The sequence below is a fragment of the Nansenia antarctica genome (assembly GCF_963989245.1).
Source record: "Nansenia antarctica genome assembly, chromosome: 18".
NCBI classification, from domain to species: Eukaryota; Metazoa; Chordata; class Actinopteri; order Argentiniformes; family Microstomatidae; genus Nansenia; species Nansenia antarctica.
In genome coordinates this window covers 20,609,380-20,629,332 of record NC_137691.1, presented here as the reverse complement: position 1 = coordinate 20,629,332, position 19,953 = coordinate 20,609,380, and the positions used below count along the sequence as shown (strand labels likewise).

The following is a 19,953-nucleotide window of genomic DNA, read 5'->3' as shown; positions in this document are numbered from 1 at the left end:
TTCTTGCATACTCAAATTTCACATACTCTACAGTGTGAACGCACTGCATACTCAACATCTACGTCATATCTAGTATGCCATTCCGAACACAGCCTAAGATCCAGATCAAATCTCTCCTTCATATTGCTGAACCCTGCTGCAGCTGTACATATATATTCATATTCATATTGCTGAACCCTGCTGTACATATATATATGAATGAATGAATGGTCTTTATTGTCATTGCTACAGTACAGGTACCAAACAACGACATTTAGGAGGGGTGGCTCCCCTGCTGTTAGGAAAAAAGAAAAAAAAAACTTAAAAAAAAACACAAGAAGGGAAGGAGCTGGTTTACATAAATAAAGGCTATGTACACTATCCACTATACTATACAGATAGACGACTAGGGTTGTCATATTGCACATAGTGTTATTGCACATTTATTTAAAGTGTCGCAGTTTGCAGGCTTGAAATGTACACATTTGTGCCTCAGCACTACACCTGATTTTTTCAGTCCAGAAGCTGCCATCAATCCGTCCAGACTTTCCAGGGCCCAGAACCTAGGTCTTTGCTGTGTTCAGGGCCTGGATGGCCCTGGGGTAGAAGCTGAGCTTCAGTCTGTTTGTCCTTGCGGCCATGGTCCTGAACCGCCTTTTCGAGGGCAGCCGGGTAAAGTGTTCGTACCCAGGGTGGGTTGGGTCCCTGGAGATCTTGGAGGCCTTCCTGAGACAGCGTGTATATTCATATTGCTGAACCCAGCTGTACATATATATATATATATATATATTGCTGAACCCTGCTGTACATATATATATATATATTCATATTGCTGAACCCTGCTGTACATATATATATATATATATATATATATATATTCATATTGCTGAACCCTGCTGTACAGCAACGGGAAGGTCTCATCCTGTCACGTGTCGTTGTTTGAATCTGAGATGAGCGGAATCTACACTGAACAAACATAGAAACGCTTCAAACTATAATAAACGCTACAAACACTTTTGGTTTTGCTCCGATCTTTCACAGGTGTGGCATGTCCAGATGCTGATTAGACAGCATGCTTATTGCACAGATGTGCCTTAGGCTGGCATGTCCACCAGAGCTGTTGGCCGTGAATTGGGTTCCAATTCTCCTTAACGCCTTTGGAAACGGCTTATGGTAGAGAAATTAACGTTCAATTCACCAGCAATTCAATTGCACGCTCCCTAAAACCGCACATTTTAGAGTGTAACTTTTATTGTAACCAACCTAAGTCACATCTGTACAATAATCATGCTGTCTAATCAGCATCTGTATGTGCCACACCTGTCAGGTGGATGGATTATCTAGGCAAAGGAGAAGTGCTCACTAACACAGATTTAAACAAATTTGAGAACACAATTTGAGAGAAATAGGCCTTTTGTGTACATAGAAAAAGTATTGGGTCTTTGATTTCAACTTGTGAAAAATTGGAGCAAAAACAAAAGTGTTGCGTTTATATTTTTGTTCAGTGTAGTTTCTAGAAATATAGGTAGGCCTATAGAGGCATAATAGAAAGTTTAAATAGCTAACATTGTAGAGGGGTAAATACGTCTAAGTCTAACCATTCAATGAGGGGAATGAAAAGACGACTGGATCATAAAAAAGAATCACACCACAGCAAGACTGAAGTTACGTTTATTTGGCTACGTGGCACATCTTTAAAGGCAGAGATCATGTAACTATCATGCACCAAGACAGTGCTTCAAATCCTTTGAAGATGATGGTATCAAATCAATATGCCACTAATCATAATCCACATTATCAACAGGATGACATTGTTTTAAATAAATACAGGTGAAGTTATTTAGTACAAAGATGAAAAACTCAATTAGAATCAAGATAGAGTCAAGATAATCAAGAAGATTCTGTGTAAGAATATGTGTAACATGTTGTATAGCAATACCATCAGCAAACAGAGAATGTTTCATATATTCCATCTGGTAATGTGTTAAAAATTGCACTTTTGCACCTTTGTTCGCTGAAAAACCTTTTTGAGGACATACCAAGTTTTCAGAAATATAAAATTAGATTTAATTTTAAACATTTAAAACAGAATTAAATTAGAAACTCTCCACCATAATGATCAATAGTATTGACATCACCTGATCTTTACCATACAAAGCTAGAGTATAAATAATAGTTTGTATTAGTACTCTCCTTTAGCCACAATCAACAACTATAGGCAGCAAAAGTTATCAGTTTTGGTATGCAAAACTTGATTTAAAAAATAATGTTTATCTAAAGACCCTGAATTTGTAGTTCTTGCACACAGGATCAGACTTCACCACATTTGATATTATTTCCCTCAATCAATCTGAGTAAGGACCGAACCTCTAGCTGTAATTCCTTCTCCAGGACATACAAAACATATAAAATAAAATTCTCTTTTGTGGACAGAAAGGCACTACTAGTCTAAACTAAGGCCAAAAGATAATCCCAAAATGCCTTCATGAACTTCTTGCTCTCCGTTTTTTAAACACATTATCATAGTGTGGCAAGATAAATACAGAGAGAAAAGACTCATTCCTATATGGAATTTCATAGATGTGCTTGTCTGTCTGTATATTGACCCCAGAGAAAACTGGAGCAAGTCACTTTAATTCCTATGACCTTGCTGCCTCTGACCTTTCCCTATATAAATAAGAGTGAACAGAAGGTTTGCTCTCCATGGAAGTTCTGTTATGAATCTGGCAATTACACATGCAAATAATGACAAAACAAAAACAATTAAATTAATAATTAATGTCCCAATAAAACATGACAACGGTAAAAAGCTTGAGAAAATCTCTCATGAAGTTCACTGAGGTGTAAATTGCAAAGTAAAAAAGGTAAATAAAATGCTGTAAAAGTGCACAGTCATCGAGGAGAAAAGGCAGAATAATTATAGTGGTAGACAACGTCAGAGGAGTGAGTGGACCACAATGAAAAAGTCATACGCATGAGCCTTGCTTCCTGCAATGACGGACTCAACCCTGTGTGTCTAAACCCATGTCTTTAAGGCCAGGTGTGTGTGAGTGTGTGTTTCTGTACAGTCAGTTGCATGGGTCTCACACCATAGGCGGATACTGAAGTGATCATCGGCAAGGTGACTGGTAACCTGTCACGGACACTTTGAAGGACACCCAAAAGGTCTCAGCTTGATTAAATTACTGCAAAATGGAGAGATAAAAATCACATTAAAATCTGAAGGTTTCAATTGGTCAGTTTTCATTTGATATCAGTGGTTATTTCTGTTAGTAGGGTGATGGGTGTGGTAGGGTTAGGAAGGTTAGTGGTGCACATGGCCGTGCTGCAGGTATGTTATTATGTTATGTTCATGCGGGTTTGAGGAGTCATAATGAGTTAATGTGCAGGATGGATGAGATTCATGACAGAGCAGATGGAAGTAGCACAGAGTGGACTCGTCAAACAAAAACGTTGACCTGAAAACATTTCCCAAACCAAATTTAGAGTCGAGCTACACAAAACCCTGAACACCTTTCCTGTACGTCACCCTGACTACCCACAATGGTCTGATACCGTTTTTTTTCTATGAGTAACAAACTTTGCTCTACCTTTCTACCTCAAAGTGCCACCCAAGGACACAATACACTTTCCCCTTCTGCTCTTAAAGAAAAGTACTTAACTGCCATAACTCACAGTACCCATTTGGCTAGCAGCTACAGTAACCTTAAACTGACATATGTACTGTTCATCCCTGAATGGTTGAGGTTAGTGAGCCTCTGACAGAGACAGAGCAGTCCCCCCTCGCTGCAGTCCCCCCCCCCTGGCTGTCTGCAGTCTCTACTGTTGCCCGTCTGCCTGCCTGATCATTCCATACTCCTGATCTGAGGCCATGTCTTGTCTTGTCTTGTCATGTCTGTCTGTGCAGAGCAGTAACCTCCACACACTCAACAACATGGGAGCTGCTACTGAAGTGAACACACGTTAGTCCTCTACTAGCCCAACAGGTTGCCATGCAGGACATCAACACAGACTGTTTACAGTGCACATGCAACAGCATTTACCACTGTTGGCATGGTTACAGCAACAGGCCTGACAGCACTATGCTAGTGAAGGGCTGTGTTCAGAATGGCATACTAGCATACTATTCATACTAGATATGATGTAGATTTGAGTAGGCAAGAGCATTCACACTGTACAGTATGCGAGATTTGAGTATGCGATAAATTTAGTATGTATACTATATTTTCTGAATTATTTAAGTACGATACGACTGGACACTACTGGGGTACTGAATCCCCCAAATGCATTGCGCACACTGGGTTCAACGTCATAAAGGGACCAGGTAATTTGATTGGACAAGAGGCATTCCATGAGTGCTGATCAGATTTCCAGGGAGAATTTACGAACGCAGCCGTAATGTAGGTAGCGAACAGAAGACGAAAAAAACCTGTCAGATCAGATATATAAATGGGTTATTTTGATAAACTGGACACATTTTGGGAATATACATGTGGTTACTTTCTCGCCTGAAAACATTAAAACTTCATAAAATGACATGTTAACACTTACAAAATTACAGCTTTTAGCCAATGGAGGTTTAAAATGGAGGAATTTGAATTCCCTGCTCCCGGCCGGTGCGAAATGCATTCTGTGAGGCAGTATGCATAGTGTGTAAACGGTCGGCTGGTTTTCGCATATTTATTATGAATTTAGTAGGCAGTATGCAGTATATACTCATTGAGTATACTAGTATGCAGTATGCTAGTATACCATTTCGAACACAGCCAAGGTCTGCCGTGCCAAGCGTGAGAGGTGAGAGGTGACAGAGGTTAGAGTTCAAACATCACAGTTGATCTGGTACTTCTCACTGCAGAGGACCACAGGGCCTCCCATGTAGCTCTGGGGCCCGCGGGAGGGTCCTGCATGTGCGTCTCTGACTTACATGGCGGTTGGCCGAGGTCCCTTTGCCCCGTGTTGAGGGGGCTTTGCCTCGCCCGACTGCCCCTGCTCCTGTGCCCCCACCGCGGCGCGCCTGCTCGTGGTCAAACTCCAGGTCCTCCAGGCGCTGGGTCAGGGCCAGCTTCTGCTGGATGGCCATGCGCAGGAGGGAGTTCAGGGTCTTCTTCTCATCCTCTGCTGCACCCAGCTGCCTTTGCATGTCATCCAGCTGGGTCACGTACTCATCACACCTGAGAGAGGGAGGAGAGGGAGAGAAACATGTCATCCAGCTGGGTCACGTACTCATCACACCTGAGAGAGGGTCAGAGAGGGAGAGAAACAGGACATGTCATCCAGCTGGGTCACATACTCATCACACCTGAGAGAGGGAGGAGAGGGAGAGGAACATGTCATCCAGCTGGGTCACGTACTCATCACACCTGAGAGAGGGTCAGAGAGGGAGAGAAACAGGACATGTCATCCAGCTGGGTCACGTACTCATCACACCTGAGAGAGGGAGGAGAGGGAGAGAAACAGGACATGTCATCCAGCTGGGTCACGTACTCATCACACCTGAGAGAGGGAGGAGAGGGAGAGGAACATGTCATCCAGCTGGGTCACGTACTCATCACACCTGAGAGAGGGGGGAGAGGGAGAGAAACAGGACATGTCATCCAGCTGGGTCACGTACTCCTCACACCTGAGAGAGGGAGGAGAGGGAGAGAAACAGGACATGTCATCCAGCTGGGTCACGTACTCATCACACCTGAGAGAGGGAGGAGAGGGAGAGAAACAGGACATGTCATCCAGCTGGGTCACGTACTCATCACACCTGAGAGAGGGGGGAGAGGGAGGGTAACAGGACATGTCATCCAGCTGGGTCACGTACTCATCACACCTGAGAGAGGGTCAGAGAGGGAGAGAAACAGGACATGTCATCCAGCTGGGTCACGTACTCATCACACCTGAGAGAGGGAGGAGAGGGAGACAAACAGAAAGAGAGGAAAGACTGAAAGATAGTCAAACAGATAACTCATAAATGATGATGAAATGATAACCTGCTAAATCTCCAGCAGGTGGGGCAAATTCACTGTTACTGCTGCTTCAGACGGCTGCATGTTTTCTCCATTCTGAGGCGCACATTTTCCAGATGCTGTGGCGAGGACCCTGCCAGCAGTCTCTGAATCACTCCAGTATTACATCAGACAGCTCCCACAATGCTCTGTTTCTCTCACACATGCAGGATCAGCCAGAAGCACAGCCCCCTACCTCTCAACAACCTAGAAGTTCATTGGTGCAGCCCATCGAGCTAAAAGAGTCCAATCTCTACTGATCTTATTCACTCACTTAGATGTGAGGGATGTTGGTAATGGATAAATTATGTATTACATGTATTTTAAATATATTTAATTTGTACAAACCTTTGTAGATCTACCCCTTAGCACAGATATGGACTTGATGAGCTTTGTGTAGCACAGTGTTAATGTCTATGTGTATTAAAGATTAGAGATTACAGAACTTTTGTTTCTTATTCTTTACATGGCTCTGGTGTTGATTGTATAGTTCATGATATTATATTAATGTATTTATTTATCATCCCATCAGCTCACACAGTCCTCAGTTTAAGGCCAACAGACTTTTGCAAAATAAGCTTTTGCTCATGAATGTGGGGAGGTGTGTCCAATCAGGTAATTCTTCGACAATATTTAAGGGACCCGTTTTTGGCTTGAGCGTGAATTTGAGAACCAGTGGCTGAAATTCTCAGAATTTCAAAGAGTTCTGTATAGTATCATTAAGAGCAAAGGTACATCAATTACTGCTCTGGTAGATGTCTACTATGTCTTACCGTGTAGCAAACATGGCCCGGAGTGAGGAGAAGGTGGCAGCGTCTTCCTTCAGGGACTTCAGTTCATTGCGGAGCTTCATAATGGTCTCCTTCACCATGGACTTTTCACTTGTATATTTACTCTTTAGGTTGGCCAGCGCCACCTCAGCCGTCTGCAGGGGAGGACTTCCATGGTTATCATGACCTTACACGTATACATCTTAAAAAAAAACTATACTTTCAAAAACAATTGAATCTCCTACATGTTTTGGCAGTAAGAGCACACTGCTCAAACAAACACAGGACCATACAAATTATCTTTCCCACTGACTCACATTTTTGTTGGCCTTGAGCACAGTCCTCAGAGTGGCGATCTGTTCTCTCTTGGTGCTCAGCAAAGACTTGAGTTTGAGGATCTCCGCCATGCAGGCCTCCTTGTCCTTATCAGCCACGGTACCCAGCTCTAGAGAGGCCAGCCTCTGCTGGCTCAGCTCTGTAGTGCGGTCCACTGCCCGCTGCAGGTGGCGGATCTGGTCCCGGATGATGGCCACCAGGTTATAGATGTTCATGGGCTCTGGGCGGGGCTCTGGGGCCGGAGTCTCACTGGCTTCTGCCTTGTCAGGGTCAGTCTCTGGGACTAGTCCGTTGGTGAGCATAACAGGCGATGAGCGACGACCCTTACCCTCTCGGCCACGTCCCACACTGGCCTTGCCCTCCTTGTAGAAATCAAGCATGACACGGTTGGGCGTCTCATTGTTGCATATGCAAACATGGTTATAGAGGTTGGCTAGCTCTTCACTGAAGGCCACCAGTTCATCCTGAGCCACATTCAGGCTGCCTTGTGCCTCGCCGGCCACCTCACTGACCAGACGTAGCTCCTTCTCCAGCCGCGCCACCTCCTCCTGATCCACACGGCTGCTCTTCTCCAGGGAGGCCAGCTTCTCACTCAGCCCCTGCACGTCCCTCTCCAGACGGGTACGCTCCTCCTCATACTGAGCCCGGCACTCCTGGTACTCAGCCCTCAGGGTCTTCAGCTCCTGCCTGAGCTCGCCTGCCTCCGACACGGCCACCGTGTACTTGCACTGCAGGATCTCAGGCCCGTTGATGTCCAGCTCGTAGTAGTCTCCATCTCCATCCTCACGGCTATCCCGCTCCTTCTCGCTGTCGAAGGCTGACTGGCGCTCCTTGCTGGCCTGGAGTTTCCTCATGGCGGTGAGGTTCTCAGTGAGCCGGCTGTTGGCCTCCTGCTGTTCAGAGAGAGCCCCATGGGCCTGCTCCAGCTGCTTCTGGGAGTCCTGCAGCGAGGACAGGAGGGCCCCCTTGTCTCTCTCCACCTTGGGAGCAAATACACAAAGCTGTACTCAGCAATGCTTTATCTATTTTAGCTGACATTTCATATGGGATATGACGAACAAAATAATATACATCTCACAAATAGGCTACAGAAATGTACTGTAGGCTATATGGTTTGTATAGAATATAAAAGTATCCTATAATCAAAACAATCTATCAAAACGTTATTTATATGGCACCTTTCGTGTAAAAATGCAATACAAGGTGCTTAACAGTGAAATGAAAATACGACAATACAATTGTGCAGCAAAAATAAACAACAATACAATTAAATACAGCAATACAATAAAATTAAACGTAAAGAATGCTAAGCTAAAAAGGTATGTTTTAAGACGTCTTTTAAAGGTGTTTACAGATTGTGACACTCTCAGCTCCCCTGGCTGGCTGTTCCAGAGGTGAGGACCATAGAGACTAAATGCCGCCTCCCTGTAGTTCTTTGTCCTCACCCAGGGAACAAGAGGCCAGTGCCAGAGGACATGAGGGATCTAGAGGGAGCACACTTTAAAAGCATGTTGGACAAATATTCAGGTACGAGGCCATTTAGTGATTTTAACACCAATAAAAGGATCTTAAAGTCTATTCTAAAACTGACAGGCAACCAATGAAGGGACTTTAAGGCAGGTGCGATGTGTGCTCTCCTCCTGGTCTTGGTCAGTATGTGTGCTCTCCTTCTGGTCTGGGTCAGTATGTGTGCTCTCCTTCTGGTCTGGGTCAGTATGTGTGCTCTCCTCCTGGTCTTGGTCAGTATGTGTGCTCTCCTTCTGGTCTGGGTCAGTATGTGTGCTCTCCTTCTGGTCTGGGTCAGTATGTGTGCTCTCCTCCTGGTCTGGGTCAGTATGTGTGCTCTCCTTCTGGTCTGGGTCAGTATGTGTGCTCTCCTTCTGGTCTGGGTCAGTATGTGTGCTCTCCTCCTGGTCTGGGTCAGTATGTGTGCTCTCCTCCTGGTCTGGGTCAGTATGTGTGCTCTCCTTCTGGTCTGGGTCAGTATGTGTGCTCTCCTTCTGGTCTGGGTCAGTATGTGTGCTCTCCTTCTGGTCTGGGTCAGTATGTGTGCTCTCCTTCTGGTCTGGGTCAGTATGTGTGCTCTCCTTCTGGTCTGGGTCAGTATGTGTGCTCTCCTTCTGGTCTGGGTCAGTATGTGTGCTCTCCTCCTGGTCTGGGTCAGTATGTGTGCTCTCCTTCTGGTCTGGGTCAGTATGTGTGCTCTCCTTCTGGTCTGGGTCAGTATGTGTGCTCTCCTTCTGGTCTGGGTCAGTATGTGTGCTCTCCTTCTGGTCTGGGTCAGTATGTGTGCTCTCCTTCTGGTCTGGGTCAGCATGTGTGCTGCTGCTGCATTTAATTTGATTAGGTAGACAATAGAAAGGAGAGCATTACAGTAATCAAGCCTGCTGGTGATAAAAGCATACGTCTCTCAGTATCTGCCTGGGAGGGACATTGTTAGACTAGCAATATGTCTATGGTGATAAAAGGCGGTTTTAGTGAGATTACTGATGTGACATTCAAAATTAGGGGGTTGGCGTTTTGTGTCAGATTATTAGGTAGTACACTGTATCTCTCTCTGAGGCTTTTGCTCAATTTAAAGAAATTGTGTGACATCCACAAATTGATATGATCAATGCATTCAATCAGTTTATCAATAGGGCTGATGTCATTGGGTGATAAACAGATGTACAGTTGTGTATCATCGGAATAGCTATGAAAATTAATCCTGTCTTCTCTGATGATATTTCCTAGTGGCAGCATATAGAGACTGAACAACAGAGGTCCCAGAATGGAGCCTTGATGAACCCCATATGTTTCACCAGTGTTAGCTGAGGTGTGGTCACCAATACAGACAAAATAGTCTCTGCCACACAGACAAGACCTAAACCAATCTAAAACTGAGCCAGAGACCAGCACATTTCCGTCAAATGATGGGATACTGCAACTACATTAATGGGTCTTTGATTAGGTCATATACTGGAGGTAATCAATTTCACTAAGTCGATTAACACCATTTCATAAAGCCTAATGGCCAGTTCGGCCATGAGGCAGAGAACTCTGTTCAGCTACAGGATAAAAGCGTCTGCTAAATGGCTAAATTAAATTAAATTAAATTAAACTCTGTTCAGCTACAGGGGCGATGTGTCCAGTCCATAGTTACCACCACAACACCAAGCTAAAACATCTAGCTTATTATGTGCATCCATCTATTGTACAGCCCATGTTTCTTTTCATCTATGAATGTTTACTTCACCAGGTTGGTTGGAAATGGTAAACATTTAGTTTGATGTGATGTGGAAAAGTGACGTCAATAATTTCACCTTGCAATTTCAATTTAGTAAGTTAACAAAAGCCTAAACAATGAGTGCTTTTGAATCTACGGTATGAATTATAACCGTGTAATAGTCGCACAAGTGACACAGAAGCATGTAGAGGCCTTTACTCGTGTGAACTTCATGAACTTAATTCTGTGAATTTCTTGTTTTTCAATTTAAAAAAAAATGTAATTTAATTTGTACACCCAGGTAAGTAATACCCAGGTATCTTGGTTGATTTGTAATCTGTCAACAGCGTGCTCCTTACCTGCATGAGCTGCTGCTTGAGTTTCTGGATCTCTGATATGTTGAGCTCACTCAGCAGGTCGTCCACTAGGCTGGGGGCTGGCTGGAAAGCATCTCCCCTCTTGGCCATCCCAGCTCTATAGTCCTCATCCCCATCGGCCATCTTGGCGAGCCCATTCTCATAGCCTCGTAGAGGGTCATCGTTGTTGGGTTCGCCGGTGGCAGCACTGGGATCCTCACTGAGTTTGAGGCCATCAAAGGAATTGTTGAAGGGGCTGTTGTAGAAGGAGTCTCCGATAGTCATGTAGTGGGAGAGTTCCTTGCGCAGAGCACCCTTTTGCTCACGCTCAGTCTTGATGGTTTCCAGGGCCTCGGTCAGCTGGCGCTCAGCGATCTCCCGCAGGCGCATAGCCTCCTCCAGCTGACTGTGTAGGCACTGAGAGTCCTCCTCCAGACGCTGGATCTCATGTTTCAGCCCTTCAAACTCCACCTACAGAGAGGGGACACAGAGCATTACAAATACAAACTAACCAGAAGGACCAGAAATACAAATGTGAGGCAAATGAATTATCTTTCATAGCCCCGTTCTCTCACCTGGTTCTGTCGCAATAGGGAGACTTGTTTCTGCAGGGAGATGTTCTCATCCTCCAGCTCAGTGTAGTCCTGCAGCGAACGCGCCTCCCGGACCTTGTACTCTCTGACGTCATCACGCAACTGACTGCGCTGCAGCTCCACCAGCTCTGAACTCTGTAGCCCAGCACAGAGAGAGAGCGAGAGAAAGAAAGAGAGAGAGAGGAGGAAAGTAGAGGAACACGTTTCAGTTAGTAAATCAGGCCAGACTGGCTGAGGACATCCTTTGTGTCACTCACAGAGGGTGATTACGTCATCTCTCTCCTGTGCCAGATGACCAGCCCTCCACTACAGACAGATTAACTCACTCTTTTTTACTACCGGTATACATTCACCACCATACTATCTACATATCTCTACAAATCCAAGTATAGCTCTCTATGTTGTGGTCCTCCTCATCAGGCTAGTGAGATACCCACTGAAGTTTGATACAATGGAATACAAAAGAATGGAAATAATATGAACCTTTTCCAGAGAGTCAAGAGGGAGAGAGAAAAGCAGCACAGACAAATAGCTTTATAAACCTGTCTTCCTCTCTCAGACTATATAAACCTGTCTTCCTCTCTCAGACTTCAAGATGGTGTGCCTACTTCCCCTGTGCCATTTTTAGCCCAAGATCACAGCTGGCAATACATTCTAATCAATACCTGTGTCTTGATTTTTTTTCGAAGGGCTCACCTCTCTCATCTCCAAGGTGACAGAGACCAGCCGATCGTTCTCTGCAGTGGAGTTTGTGAGGGCCGTTCTGGCCAGGCGTAGCTCGTTCTGCAGCTCCAGGAGCCTCTGCTGGTAATGGGCCTCCTTACTGGCTGACTCCAGGATCAGTGACTCCTCCCTAATCTCCCCGTCTGCAGCCACCTTCCTATGGGTAGAGTAGGCCTGACCAAAGGCCTGGAGGAGAGGAACACATATCAGAATTATGACTGACATTCAAATTGAGCAAACAGGGGAGGGAGGAAGGGATGGAGGGAGGAACAGAGGGATGGAGGGAATGAGCAGGACCCGTGTGAATGACTACAACATTGTGAGCATCCTCATTATTAGGCTATTACACATTAAATACATGTGGATAATTACTGGGTGAAGGGATCAGACCAACCCATGATCCGCATGATCAAAAGATGTTATTGGTCTGTGAGGTCAACAAAACTACAGATTAAATGGCCTGACAGATGTCAGTATGTGATTTCTTTTTGTTTTTACCATGAAATCTTTATTTAATCCGAACCAGTCTTTTTTATCGGACTTAACAGGTTTATATTTACCAATTCCATATATTGGTTTAGAGGGAATCATGCGTGTAGTAGAAAATAAAGTTCAATCAAGTAGGTAAGTAGAATCAGGTAGGTAAATAATTGGGTATCAAATGAACCAGGTGAAGGAGAGATCTTTAGGAAAGAGTTTGGGTGGGACTCTGATAAATAGAGATAAGAAACCTGGTCAGTTTTGTGTTATCCATACAGGTGAATGCAAAACACACCATGCCGAGAGGAAAGGAGATCTCAGAGGACATCAGGAAGAGGTTAGAAAGAGCACATCAGTCTGCAGAAGGCTATATAAGATTTGAACTCCATTAGTTCACTGTGAGGCAAATCATTTACAAATGGATAGCATTTAACATGAGAGTAACTCTGTCTAGAAGTGGACACCCTTCCAAAATATCCCAAAGAGCCACAAGAAAAATAACAAATCAGGTAAAAACCAACCCAAACATAATATTTAGAGATTTGCAGACCTCCCTTGCTGCATCTCATGTAACTGTGCATGCTTCAACAATAAGAAGAACACTGAATCAAAATGGCATTCGTGGGAGGGTTGCTAGGAAGAAGCCTCTGCTGTCAAAAAATAACCAAACTGCCCTTCTTAACTTTGCCGGAGACCATCTGGACATGCCTGAAGGTTTCTGGAAGTCCATTCTCTGGACAGACGAGTACAAAATTGACCTTTCTGGTCACAATCTAATCCACAACGTTTGCCGAAAACCCAACACTGCCTACCACCAAAAGAACCTTATTCCAACAGTCAAGCATGGTAGTGGGAATGTCATGATCTGGGGCTGCTTTTCCTCCTCTGGACATGGCCGACTCCACATCATTAAGGGAACCATGAATTTTGAGGTATACCAGGAGATTTTGAACAGAAACATCAGTCAAGGAGCTAAAGCTGGGCTGGAAATGGGTCTTTCAACAAGACAACGACCCAAAGCATTCAAACAAATCTACCAAAGAATGGCTCAGGATAAAGAAGATTTGTGTTTTGGATTGGTCAAGTCAAATTCTGACCTAAATCCAAGAGATGCTGAGATGCTGTGGCAGGACCTGAAGCGGGCAGTTTGTGGGCAAAATATCTCAAAACAGATCAGGTCAGAGACTGATTAGTGGATATAGGAGACATTTAGCCTACTCCTAGTTATTGCTGCTAATGGAGGTGTCACAAGCTATTGACTGAAAAGGTTCACTTATTTTTGCACCTGGACTAATTTCTTTTTATACAACAGTTAGTTCCGACCAAGTAATTTGATTGGACAAGAGACATTCCATGAGTGCTGATATACAGTATAACAGCACTGGGACTTTTAACTATATGTATCACTCCGCCGCACAGATGTTCTACTAAATGACCGTTAATTAGACTACATTGTTTGTGTTCAGGTTACTAGGCAACAGTCCATTTGAAGTTCAGTTGTGGAACTATTTTTATTTTATTTTTATGATTAAATAAACAAACAAATCACAATCTGTTGTCGCTTAATACTGTTAACTAATAAATCGCGCTGTAGAACTCTTGTATAAAAGCAATATCACACTCGAGGTTGTGCTCTTATACTGTATACTTCGGTACTCGGCTTGCGGCCTCGTACCTACGACCGAATCACAGCCGTGCTGATATTCAGTATAACACACTCCCTCTCGTGTGATATTGCTTAAATAATTTAGTTTTCCTACTACATGCATGATTCCCTCTAAACCAACATATGGAATTGATCAATCTAAACATGTTATGTCAGATAAAAAATACTGGTTCTGATTAAACAAAGATTTCATGGTAAAAACTAAAATAATCTATAGTTGCACTAGGGGTTCACATACTTTCAAGCATCACTGTATATTCAGATCAGATTCCCACAGACAGTTGACCCCCAGAACATTCAGACTGCATCACTGGGACTCTCTGTGCCAACTGGTTATGTAACAGACTTGGTCCTGGAACCCCCAGCACAGTACAGAGCCAGGGCACTCCTCACTGGACACTACCCTCTCCTTCTCCTAACCTCTGTGCTACACAACAACATTGGCATTTCAATCTAGCTTCAGTGGCCCCCAGAATTTGAGCAGGTTGGACACTGAGGCATTGTGGCCCTTGCTACACTTTCACAATGCAAAATAGAGGTCTGGGCATAGCAAGAGGAAGTAACTGACTACTGAGTCACTCAGGGGAAGAAACCAACTCAGAACCATGAGATGTGGACTGATGAGTCAGTCAGAAAGTGGAGGGAGCTAAGAACAGTGAGTCAGGCAGAGGGAGATGTTCTAACACAGTTGAGCACACTCACCATCAATAGACAACTGATAATGAATCACTTCAACATGGATGTACAGTCAGTCAGAGAGGAGCCACTGAGAGCAGTCCACAGAATGCAGTCATTCACTAAGGTGGATAGATAGCTACCTGAACACCTGCTGTACGAGCTATGGGCAGAGAATGAATGGCTTGTCTGACCTACACAGTACCTAGCCAGGGTGGACTGGTGGTGGTCCAAGTGACACAGGTCCAGCTGCTGCTACTGTCCAGCTGGGTCGTCTTATTAGCCATAGCACCTTGTGAACCTGTGTGGCTAGCAGCCACACGGACACAGCTCTACCCTCTCCCCTCTATGTCCGGCCAGCTGGAGATGCTGCTCACTGGGCAGGGCTGGAGGAAGGGAGGCTGAGCAGGAAAGACTGATCAGAGGCATCCTTGTTCGTGCACCAGTTAAAGACATTTTCTTTGAGTTGATACAAAAGGGTCACATAATGTGTGCATGTGTGTTTGTGTGTGTGTGTGTGTGTGTGTGTGTGTGGGGGGGGGGGGGGTAGTACAGACACATACTACACACACTGTAGACATGTATGTACAAAGAGATGTCAGGTTTGGAAACACGCTCACATAAGGTCACATCGTTCACAGTCCACAAACGTAAATCCATGTACAGACATACAGGGGCTTTTCCTGAAGGGCTAGTCTACAGAGGGGTCAGGACACGCCTGACCATGCAGTTATCAGAAGAATCTGGTTAGATGATCTTGCAAATGTTGAAAACATTTACCGTTACGCATATCAGAACCCTTGCCTATACTGCGGCAAAGCAGCAGAGTAGACGTCGAATGCGCTTGTCAATAACACCTGTTTGTCATGATACAAACCCTGACTTGAGAGTTTTAGTCACCAACCTCCCCTGACTTTTCAAGTCAACCAATCTCTGCTTTCAAGCCTGTCAGTGTCTCTGCTCACTGAGCCTGTCAGTGCCCATGACCTCTGACCTGTGGCCATGTACAGGTGGGTGATCATGTGCATGACCTGTGGCCATGTACAGGTGTGTGATCATGTGCATGGAGTGTCATTCAACATTTCAGCCACTGAAACAGAATCTATGACAGAGCCGTCGGCAGGCACTGCACTAATGCACCCTGACCATGCTGGTGCTAACATAGTGAATCTAAAGTTAGAACAGGGTCAGAATCATATCCAGGGTTTTCTGGTGTGTGTGTTGGGTTGTACAGGGAGGTAAGGGTGTGTATAGGCGAGGCAGGAGGATATGTCTGAGGCATTGTGAGCTTACAGTGTTATCGGTGTCTGAGCCTGTGTCTGAGCATACATCCATCTCCAGTTGGCAACAATTCACTTGAACAGCCAATTCACTTGAACAGCCATGCTGATGTACGATGTGGAGTTCAGCCAAGGGATGCACTACATGAGTGTATCCTGTGTGTGAGATGTGAGCAATCAATATATGTTCCATACTGACACTACAAGTCCCACAAACCTTTGCTCTAAGAGACATCCCTCTGCTCCCGCCCCCTGTGCCGCCCCCTGTGCCGGGCATGCTACCAGGCCAGAAACCTTTTTCACTGAGATAGGGACACATCCTCTTAGGCCCAGTGGGGGATTTAGGCCTTTATCTAGTACTGTTTAGAAACGATTAGAGCTGTACAGAGAGCACAGTTGAAAAGCTTAAACCCCAAACAATGAAAACAAGTGTTTCTGTGAGTAAGAGCATCAGCTGTAGGTGCTATGTGGCTCTATGTAAATCTGAGTGTGCGTGTGTGTGTGTGTGTGTGTGTGTGTGTGTGTGTGTGTGTGTGTGTGTGTGTGTGTGTGTGTGTGTGTGTGTGTGTGTGTGTGTGTGTGTGTGTGTGTGTGTGTAGGGGAGATTACTGGACAATGTGTTGTTGTTGTTGTATAGATACTCTGAATAGTTTGGACATGGAACCATGATTGGAACAATTGAATAGAAATGGAACACATCAAATTTGTTTCAGATTATCTATAGGTATGGTTACCATGTAGTAACATGTAGGCCTAGTCCTATTTAAACAAATAAATCTAATTTCCATGTAACTACAAGAAATCTGTGCAACTTTATGTAAAGTGTCACCGCCTGTAACCATTGTTGTAAACAATTAAAAAAAGTATTTTATGTGGTTTTACATGGATAGCATCCCAAAGTGTAGCTATAGTGTACACATGTTCTAAGAAATTAATTATGATTATATTGTACATTAATTATTCATCATAAATGTATGTACATAATTTTTCAAGGGGAGGGCATGCTGTCCCTTCCATATCCACTCAGTCACTCACATAATTGGTTAGGCAATAATTGTCCACATGAAACAATAACAAAAAGAGAAAATTAGAACACAGAAATATGCTACAGTAACACACATAAGACATAACCAATAGAGTCATCGCAAAACTGTCATGCTGACATGGGACTGAGCTTAGTGCAACTGCTGCTAGAATCTTCAGCTCTAGACATCCTGTGTGACTGTTGACATCCAGGACACTGAAAGGCATTGTGTTAATGATCCAGCTGCTTCAGCGTTAACTCAAATGCCATGAGATGAGATGGGGATCTCCAGGCCTCTTCATTCACTGGAGAGACAGTGACTCAATTGAGTTCAGTATATCCTATAGTGGGAACTCAGAGCATAACCTACTCATCGCCTGCTCAAAACACACCATTTGCTAATTCTCTCTCAATCATTGGCTGCCTGGGACAGGGAAACCTTTTTTAAGAGGCTAGGGGTCTGACAGCCCCCATACAAGGCTAACGCTCACTGCCTTTAGCCAACAGTTTGCACAGTTTAATGCCAAAATCGAATCATCATGTCAAGTCACCAACATGTCATCATGGATGCTGACAAACATGCTAACTGTGTTAAGAGGATTCAGACAGAAACATTGATTGGACACAGTGTGTCTGTGTGGCATCATCGCCCTAAACATGTCACGTGTTCTTGTTCCATCACAACTATTCTCTACCAACTCCCTATAATTGTTGTGCAATCTATAATATAATAATGACATGAATATCTTCCTACTGTCGTGCCTCATCTTTAACACGTCGTACAATCTTAATACAATGATCAAGAATGATCCGTTTTGAGAGCATTCTCTTTTTGCACAGTTGCTCACTTGATGGTGTCCCATCACCCTTCAGTCAACACAAGCTAAAGTGATCACACTGACCCTCTTCTGAAACAAGGCCTATCGAATCATTATGTATATGTTACAGTAGACGGTGAATGAGTTAAATTGGATTGAAATCTTCAAGCAAAGTAACATGAGAAAACAGAATGAGGTCGAGTCCGTTCTGCTTCGTTCTGTGTTTGAAACAATTATCATGTCGAAATGTGTTAGGGGGGCTACAGGACCAAATGTGTTAGGGGGGCTACAGGACCAAATGTGTTAGGGGGGGCTACAGTACCACCGTGAATTAGGGGGGCTACAGTACCACCGTGAATTAGGGGGCTACAGTACCACCGTGAATTAGGGGGGCTACAGTACCACAGTGAATTAGGGGGGCTACAGTACCACAGTGAATTAGGGGGGCTACAGTACCACAGTGAATTAGGGGGGCTACAGTACCACAGTGAATTAGGGGGGCTACAGTACCACAGTGAATTAGGGGGGCTACAGTACCACAGTGAATTAGGGGGGCTACAGTACCACAGTGAACTGGGCGCGCTTAGACAGTACAACTGATCCATGTATAACAGATCTAGAGTGTCCAGATGATTATGGATATATTGGCCTGGGCGGGACATATTTAGCATAAGACACATTCATGTTGATGAGTGACACTTCCCAAATATGTGTGCTAGATAAGGTCAATTAAGTTGTCTGGACACTCAAAACAAGGTACAGATGATTCCCTGATCTTGGCATTGTAAAACAAATAAAACAAATACACCGGGTTGTCATGACATGTTGGCGATATGCAAGATTGATGTACATAAAATAACTTGTCTTATGCTGTGTCCAATTATATTGTAGCGAACGGGAACTGGTAGTGTAACTCGCCCCATGCGGGAGTCGAACCCCGACCTCCCGCATAACCGCCGGCCGGAGATCGGGGTTCGACTCCCGCATGGGGCGAGTTACACTACCAGTTCCCGTTCGCTACAATATAATACAGCTACTTTGATCATGTGAAGTGTTTTCATCCCACCTCCTTCAGCTGGTCTCTGTCCCGGCGGACAGTCTCATGTTCGGTCTCCAGGTCATCGAGCCTCTGTTTGAGCTCCCTCTTCTCCTCCAGCACCGCCAGCCCGTACTCCGCCGCCTGGATCTTCTCCCGGGTCGTCTCACCCAGCTCCCGGGACAGGCGGGCCACCTCCACCCGGAGCCACTGGGGCCCGGCCTCTGTCACCAGGGTGGCCTCGGGGTACTCCCGGTCTGTCCCAGACATCTCGGCCAGCCGGCTGGCTTGACTTCCCCAACTTACAACCACAATGGACCCAGCCCTGGAAGAATGACAGAAAACTGTACTCCGAAAGAAGCGATCAGTGTATTCTGTGTTTAAACTCCATGTCTGTGTCTCCTGCTCTCACAAACGGGTGCACCGCTTTTTTAATATGCACCAGTGTTTCTGGTGTCATTCAGACATTACCGTTATAACATAATAATAATCTCGTCTCGCTCCATAGCAGCGGTTCCTGTCTCCCTCCCCCCACCTACTTCATGGGACGAGAGAGGAAACTCAACTGAGATCATCGATTTGGAATACGGTGAGTTTCAAGTCAACATGGGAAGTTTAAGGGTGGGAAATGTAGTTTTGAGTACAGTATAGGCGGGTTATAGACTACGTACGTTGTGTTAGAAATTGACTTCAACTACCATGGTGCTTTGGGAGTCAGTGGTTTGATTTCTGCGCCTGTTGGAAGCAAAGGGAACTCTCTGGAGGTCGACTGCTGGGAGCCTGTCCATGGAAGCGTACTGGAGTTTTGATCGCGGCTGCCATCTAGGGGTTTGACAGTGGTACTACAATGCAGATACAACTTGTCTTGATTACAGGTCATTTATCTATGGCTATGAAGTAGTATTTTGATCAGATCTGTAGGGTGAAAAAATATATATTGTAGGGATTGTGGAAAGAAGTTGACTCAAGAGACAAGGAATCAAGTTCACAAATCATATCTGGGCCTCATACACCGCACA

General features: G+C 44.7%; 1 protein-coding gene across 1 annotated transcript; it reads right to left on the bottom strand.

Annotated features, from left to right (window-relative positions):
* Window positions 1–2,719: 2,719 nt before the first annotated feature.
* LOC308173147 (bicaudal D homolog 2) lies at window positions 2,720–19,438 on the bottom strand. Its single transcript, XM_080548125.1, has 8 exons — window positions 18,965–19,438; window positions 11,929–12,141; window positions 11,215–11,367; window positions 10,643–11,110; window positions 7,060–8,058; window positions 6,746–6,897; window positions 4,904–5,150; window positions 2,720–3,164 (listed from the first exon to the last, which is right to left on the bottom strand). The coding sequence occupies exons 1-8, from the start codon at window positions 19,202–19,204 to the stop codon at window positions 3,162–3,164; spliced, it is 2,475 nt and encodes an 824-aa protein (XP_080404251.1). The 5' UTR covers window positions 19,205–19,438; the 3' UTR covers window positions 2,720–3,161.
* Window positions 19,439–19,953: the final 515 nt, after the last annotated feature.